We start from the raw sequence: 7,153 nt of genomic DNA, 5'->3' as shown, positions 1-7,153 counted from the left end.
TCCTCCTCCTCCTCCTCCTCCTCCTCCTTCTTCTTCTTCTCCTCCTCCACTATCGCCAGACGCCTTCCTGTCGCTCGACCCGGTCTCTTGGGACGCTTACCAAGGTTTTTTCTAATACACCCCGATGCCTAAACCAATCCTCCTGCTGACACTGACCACTGCCTGTAGAATGCATCGCCAATTTCCCGACTGCCTTCAGCGCTGATTTTATGCTTGAATCCGAGTCAACGAGCTCGGCGGATCTGCTGCTGGCAAATATCCTGGATTAGAATTATATACTACATGGTATTAGATGCTCACAGTAATGGGGTGTTTATCATACTAAGCATAATCTCATGATAATAACTGAATTATTATTTATTATCATTTCTATTATTTATTGCAGAACAATAGATACAATAGCAATACAGCATAGAAGACCCTTTACTATACAGAATTAAATAACATAATATTATTATTATAATTGATATTACTTCTAGACCGTCTACTAAATCCTTCCAAATCCTTCTAATCCAATCCTTCTAATCCAATCCTTTGTTCCCCCAAATCTCACCAAATCCACCCTTATCGTCTCTCCTCACTTTCCCTCCTCCTCTCCTCACCTCCTCCACTTTCGCCATGACCACCACCAGCAACTCCCCTGCCTCCGCCCTGGATTTCTACCCACGCAAGCGCTCTCGCGGCGGCTGCATCGACTGCAAGAAGGCCAAGGTCAAATGCGACGAGCTGCGGCCCACGTGTGGCACTTGTGTGCGCCGTGGCCATGTCTGCCAGGGCTACCGACTGCCGGGCGCCCGCCGCAGCTCCAAGACAGCAGAGGCATCCTCCCCCGCAGCGACAGCCATAGCTGCCTCGCCAGTTCCATCAACAGCGACATCGCTTGTCGTGGCTTCGTCTGCCTTCTCCTCTCGTCGTCATTCAGAACCCTCGCTGGTCCCATGCACCAGTCTCTCGCCGATCCCCCGCGGCACCGTCCCCGAGGCCGACGAGCCCACCATCCAGCGCTATTTCGACCGCCACCCCTTGGAGTTTGTCATCGAGAGCGACTTTGTCGACGAGATGAACGCCCATACCCTGCTGGTCTTCCAGCAGGACCCGCAGGCCATCGCCGACACCCTCTACGCCGTCGGTCAGCTCTACTTTGACCACGCTGACGGCCATAGCCCGCTCGTCCCGGCGCTGAACCGCCGCGCTCGAACGCTTGCCCGTCTGCGCAAGATGCAGACCGACAACGAGCTCGAGCAGATGATCGTCATGATTCTGGGTCTATCCGCAATGGATGTAAGCATACAGTATTCGTTTACTCGGTGTATATAAGTGTGGTATGCTTATGAATAGCTCCTTGACCCTAGGGCCCATCGCGACGAAAGCTCCATCCCCCTACTGCTCTCCTACTGTGCTTCCATTGTCTCCCAGCATCTGCACGCCGGGATTGCCCTTAGCTCGGTCGCGCGCTACTTCCTGCGTGCCCTTGCCCGGCAGGATATCGTCTGTTCCCTCGTCTCCATGCGCCGGCCGCAGATCCCCGTGGCCGTCTGGCTCGATGAGGCCTGTCTACAGGCTGCCGATAGGGTGATGGGCTTCACCGTCACCCTTATGCCTCTGCTCGAAGAACTGTGTGCGTTGGCAGAAGACATTCGCGAACACCGCACCACCTTGCTCGAAGACGCCTTGCTCGAAGACACTTTGCTCGAAGACACCTTGCTTGAAGACACCTCGCTCGAAGACACCATGTTCGAGGACACTACCATAGCCACTGCTACCGACACCACCATCGCCACTGCTACTCACATCAACACCACCTCCATCGATCTAGAAACTCCTCTCGTCGCCTCGACAGGTCTCACCATCGCCGCCACGGCCGCCGATCTAGCGCTGCGCATCCGCGCCTGGCAGCCCGTCGCCACATACGAGGTCTCGGTCCGAGTCTCGCGCCGCTGCCTACTACAAGCGTACGCCTCCCGCGCCGCTGCACTACTATACCTGCACCGGCTGCTCCATCCCGCAGGCAGCTCCGCCGAGGCCGACCGCATCGCCCTCGGCATGGCCTGCGAGGTTCTCGCCCACCTGAGCGCCCCCGCCGACGAGCTCCGTCTCTCGCTGTGGCCCGCCTTCGTGGCTGCCTGCGAGCTCGTCGCCGCCGACGACCGCGCTACCGTCCTCGACATCTTCGACGGCATCTACCGTGTACGCTTCACAGCTACCGCCCTGCGCACCCGTGCCTTTTGCGTCGACCGTGTCTGGCATGCCCGCGATACGGGTCAGCCCTGGAACTGGATGGATCTCGTCCAGCAGTATCCGGGAGAATGCTTGCCTATCTGATGCTTCCGGCTACCACACGCACATGAAGTTACTGACTGGTGAATATACAGTATACACGACGAATAGTTGGGAAGAAGTATAAGTACGTGTTACGACGGTGGTTTCTGGGAAGGATTTATGGATCAATTTGTCTGGATGGAGGCGTTGGAGCATTGGAGTTCTCATTCTACTTATGTTTATGTATAATTAATTGAACAAATAATTCAAGCAGATGCCAGCTCAAAAAAATACCCATGAGCATCATTAGATAAGTAGCATTGAAAAAAGAAATAAACAGGTGCTACTCGGGATCGAACCGAGGATTTCAGAGTCAAAGTCTGACGTCCTAACCACTAGACTATAGCACCATTGGTTGAGTCAAACGCAGCGAGCATGCACATTATATAGCTATTACAAAACATTCCACTCATGCTTACTACTCCGTAGTTATCTGTGTGGTGGGGAAAAAAAAAAAAAAAGAAAGAAAGGTAAGAGGTGCTACCCGGGCTCGAACCGAGGATTTCAGAGTCAAAGTCTGACGTCCTAACCACTAGACTATAGCACCTGTTTGTGCAGGTGGATCCTGCAATTACTTAGATAAACTCATTGAATTCAATTTTCTTCTTGACTGCACTCCTGGACTACCTCCTACATCTAGCAAAGTGGTTTATTCTATCCCGTATCCGTTATTGAATCTTTAATGGATTCTTCGATCGTTAGATCTCTGGATAAATACATTTCAGTGGTCAGTGCAATATAGTGGCTACTTGCGTAAACATGCAGGGATAGGAATTATATAAAACGACAGTATAAGCATATTCTTGGAAATGAATAAACCCACCTGTTGAGAAATAGTAACCCATGGGACCCAAAACTCGACATTTCCCCCTCGTACCTGGAAGTGGTTAGTTCTCAGATTGTTTTCAGGTTGTCCCCATTCAAAAGCGAAGCCCGGTTCAGGCAGCAAGACATCCCCAATTCACGGTATTGTCATTTACCCAATCCCGGTAAGGCTTCTGAACCAAAATATCATAAGAGAAATGGATTTTACCTGGAATTTGTATTCTAGATCGAGTCAATTTATTCAACTACTACTTATATGACGGGTTTTGAGGAAGGGGAGAAGTAGTTAGGTCATAGCTATCCATATATATACGACTATGACCTGTTGGTCATATAGAGCATTGTCCTATTGAATAGTTGTAGACGTGCTTAAAGCAGAGTGTGGGTACGTTATAAACTGTTTACGTTGTTATGCCTGCAGTGTTTATAGTTAGGATAGAAAGATTATATACTATATAGACTATACTAGGTATACTGGGTATAGATATTAACCACTAGAATAAAGGAATAAACAGAAATATATGAGAAGAATAGGCATCAGGATACAGACAGGTAAGTTAGTTTGGAACCATAACATCTTGAAAGTAGTTGGTAATCTCTAGGCAACACTCGAGGCATCTGCCTAGACAAACCCAAGCCTCATCACCACCATCAACAAAAGGAAAAGAAAAGGGAAGAAGACAAGCATAATCTAAAACAGCAAAAGCTCACTCACTGGGAGTATTCCGGGGAATACTACTGCCAGTGAGCTACGAAGGTTATCGACGGGTGGGCCACACCCGCATGAAGGTTTTCGACAAACCCGCTGAGGTGAGAGACCTGTTGGCGAGACATTCTCTCTCTCACGGATTCGAACCCAGGACTTCTGTAGCGCGCAGCTGGCGAACCAGCTGGACTACAGTCACCCCGGGTTTGGTACTGGGATACCATTAGAATGGCCTATATAGGAAGATTGTCCAGGAGGAAACACGCCGCTCCTGGCCCCCCCCCCCCCCCAAAGGTCTGATACCGGATTTAAAGACGTAGAATGAAAGCTACAAGCCATGGCTACCGTTGGAGATCCCATTAGACCTGATCTTCCATTATTTCGTGGTGTGGTTGCTCGTGATGCTGTTCAAGATGGTTCTTACTATGCGAGCCTGAGGCACGCGGACCAAGATATATCCCACCATCAAGTTATCAACTTTACATAATTGCTTGAATACTCTGAAGAAACTCATTAAACGATAGAACAACTCTCTGCTCTTGTATAAGTATCATTTATTATTTGATTCTGTGATCTGATACTCCAACACTATCCCGGAGCCAGATGGGGATCATCTCAGCCTGGCGCCTAGTTAATGCTCAGACTCACACTGAAGAGCCACGTATACAAGGTCAGCCCTAAAATCGCGACTATAAGCTCTATCATGCATCTACACTGTTCGAAATCGAAGCAATTGCTGCAATCAACAATGTTCTATCCTATAGTTACTATAATACCTCCATTTTAAGTCAGAAAATCGCCGCCTTTTATTGATCACTTGAGGCCAATAACAACACATTACAAGATAACCATGCCATATATAAACTATTAAGAATCACTGAAGTTCCTTACCCAGAGCAACCAGGATCGCAAGCTGTTTCATGCGATTGGAGGCAGTGGTCTCATAGAGACTGCCGGTGCCGTTGGTCGAGCCGGGGACGCAGGACCCACCGTTCCACATGGCAGTGGCAGCAGCGGTCCAGACGGTCTCTTGCTCTAGATAGTTCTCCGCCGTGTAGAACAAGCGGCACTCGGCAGCCTCGTAAACAAATTGCAGCGGCACCTGGTCGTTGTCCTTGTGGTAGCTGTTGCGGAAGTTCAGTTCGCCTCCACTGAACGTTAACGGGAAATCCTCCAGCGGGATGGGTCCTGTGGCGTTGAGAAGATCCAGTTCACTTTCTGTCAGAAGTGGAGACGACGTCTCCGAGGCATTCATTGCAATTGAAGCGACCAAAGCGGAGTACATCTCGATGGCCGAAAGGTCCAACGACTCAGCACCTTTAACCCCGCCCATGGCTTGCATGGGCTCGTTCAAGGGACGGCCTCCGAAAGCGATCGATCGAACGCCTTGGTATTTCATGAGCTCACTGAAGGACGTGCAGGTCGAAGAGCAGAAGCCATCGGAAATCTGCAAGAGGAATCAGTAAGGTTATTGTGGATGATTGGGATAGTCATACAGAGCAAGACTTACAAGAACAATATTTTCCGCTGTGAATGGAGAGGTAGTGGGGTCAAGGGGGATATCTCCATATCCGCTGATCGGTTCATCTGCAGAGGATATTAAAGTGAAGTTGGAGTTGGCATAGAGCGTAGACGTGTTGGTGTTGAGGATGACATGGGGTCCGTAAATCTCCGCCCAGGAGGAGAAGGAACCCTCTTGGTCCGGGGTGACTTGGGTCCGGGAGTCTAGAGGGCCTTCAACGGTAACCTCGAAATAGTCCGCGCTTATGGTGCTCACATCAACTGTGGAGAGAACTTTGCCCATGAGATAGAGAGATTCGTGCGAACGAAACCGGGTGGCGGTGTATAGCGCCTCATTGGGGAAGAAGAGCCGAAAGAGGTTGAAGCCGGCGTCAATATCACCGCCGGGGTTGCCGGAAAGGTCGATGAGCATCTTGGTCTTACCATCTGCGGTGGCATTGCCAATAAACTCCCTCGCAACGCGGGCAAAAGCCGCAGGCTCATCACCACTGACACTGAACGTAGGGACCACCAGCACGGCGATATCCTCGAACCCCTTTCCATCCAGATAATAACCGGAGATATAGTTATTAGACTCGCTAATGACAACATCGGTGGGATACCCTGAGACTTGCGCCGTGGATGAGCTGTCGGATGTGGTGGAGGCGGAGTCGGACGAACTGGAAGATGAAGTCGAGGTCGTTGTTTCAGGCAGACATACAGCCTTGAAGAGCGCAGTACCATTCTGCCACATGGCATCGGACAAATCTTTCTCGGTTGTGATGGTGCGATCGACATCTACAGTGCTACCGTTCTCAAACTTGATTGTGTATGTGGACTCGCCTGGCCAAACGCTGGGGAGTTGCCAGGCATCGGTGACTGCCCCCAAGGTGACTCTTCGACCGTTCCCAGGAAACGCCATATTATACCTAAGGAAAAGACAGTCAGAGGCCGGCCTCTAAGCTTCCTTTGGGGGCCTCAGAAGAAAGGAAACGAAACGTACTGAGCATCCGGGTCTTGAAAGTTTTCTGCCGAGGTGATTTCTGCCAAAAACTCCACCACGTCCACCCCGTTGATAGATGCCACAGGAGACACCGACTGATCTCCATCGTTGGCCAGCACCATATCCTGCCAAAGATATACCTGGGGAAGTTCCAGCCCGTCGGATGAGACGGAAGCCAGCGGGAGATCAATCGTAAAGTAGAGAAGTTGAAGTGAACAGAGGTCAATTGACAGATGGCCATCGTGAGCCGACGCTATCAGACTGCTAAGGTCCATATCGAAATCGAACTGGCTCTCATACTTATTGGCGGCGGCGTTCTCCTGGATCGTATCCAACCCACCCAAGAGGTCGGTACTTGGCATGAGATAACCGACCGGAGGGTCTATTAACAAGAAGTCAGATAAAATGTGTAGCTGAAATCCACCCTGTTCGGAGCGTACCTTGCAGAATCTCGATTGTGGATTGGAACAAGAGGTATTTGCGGTACTCCTCGATAAACTCGACCGCAAGGTCCGACACGAACGGCATAGATTTCAGACATTCATAACCCAACCTAGCAGGAATACTAGCCGTAGCTATGCCAGTAGATTAGAAACAGGCGTTCAGAAAGGTCTTTTCACATATCGATCGACTCACTGTTGGCCTTGGTCGCCTTGACGTACATCTCGCTCATTTCCGCACACGGTTCATTGCTCTTCACACTCCCAGCGTTCACCTGGACAGCCGACACAGCTGCCAGGAGCAATGCCGCAGAAAGATCTGATTGAAAACGCATTGTGAGTCAACAAATTTGGAGATGG

The 7,153-nt window shown here is 50.3% G+C and overlaps 3 protein-coding genes and 2 non-coding genes across 5 annotated transcripts in view; 2 read left to right on the top strand and 3 right to left on the bottom strand.

Moving 5' to 3' along the window:
- Positions 1-269, top strand: part of ASPZODRAFT_149730 (hypothetical protein) — a gene marked incomplete at both ends in the record, with an annotated part of 2,044 nt that extends 1,775 nt beyond the window's left edge. The window contains one exon of the mRNA XM_022725521.1: positions 169-269. Coding sequence (XP_022584911.1) covers positions 169-269 — 101 coding nt within the window. The remainder of the gene's footprint in view (positions 1-168) is intronic.
- Positions 270-618: 349 nt separating this feature from the next.
- On the top strand, positions 619-2,322 carry ASPZODRAFT_149729 (hypothetical protein; the record flags this gene model as incomplete). The annotated part of the gene is made up of 2 exons (XM_022725520.1): positions 619-1,281; positions 1,339-2,322. The coding sequence occupies 2 exons, from the start codon at positions 619-621 to the stop codon at positions 2,320-2,322; spliced, it is 1,647 nt and encodes a 548-aa protein (XP_022584910.1).
- Positions 2,323-2,597: 275 nt separating this feature from the next.
- On the bottom strand, positions 2,598-2,669 carry ASPZODRAFT_t31. Its single transcript has one exon. It is a non-coding gene; the product is annotated as a tRNA-Gln (tRNA).
- A 125-nt stretch (positions 2,670-2,794) lies between these two features.
- On the bottom strand, positions 2,795-2,866 carry ASPZODRAFT_t30. Its single transcript has one exon. It is a non-coding gene; the product is annotated as a tRNA-Gln (tRNA).
- A 1,719-nt stretch (positions 2,867-4,585) lies between these two features.
- ASPZODRAFT_23043 (hypothetical protein) lies at positions 4,586-7,128 on the bottom strand (the record flags this gene model as incomplete). The annotated part of the gene is made up of 5 exons (XM_022727918.1): positions 4,586-5,297; positions 5,361-6,279; positions 6,354-6,735; positions 6,794-6,928; positions 6,990-7,128. 5 exons carry the CDS (start codon positions 7,126-7,128, stop codon positions 4,725-4,727), a joined length of 2,148 nt encoding a protein of 715 aa, XP_022584909.1. The 3' UTR covers positions 4,586-4,724.
- Positions 7,129-7,153: the final 25 nt, after the last annotated feature.

The sequence above is a fragment of the Penicilliopsis zonata genome (genome assembly GCF_001890105.1).
Source record: "Penicilliopsis zonata CBS 506.65 unplaced genomic scaffold ASPZOscaffold_2, whole genome shotgun sequence".
Classification (NCBI taxonomy): Eukaryota; Fungi; Ascomycota; class Eurotiomycetes; order Eurotiales; family Aspergillaceae; genus Penicilliopsis; species Penicilliopsis zonata.
The sequence above is the reverse complement of the archived record's forward strand: the minus strand, read 5'-3'. Positions and strand labels throughout refer to the sequence as shown.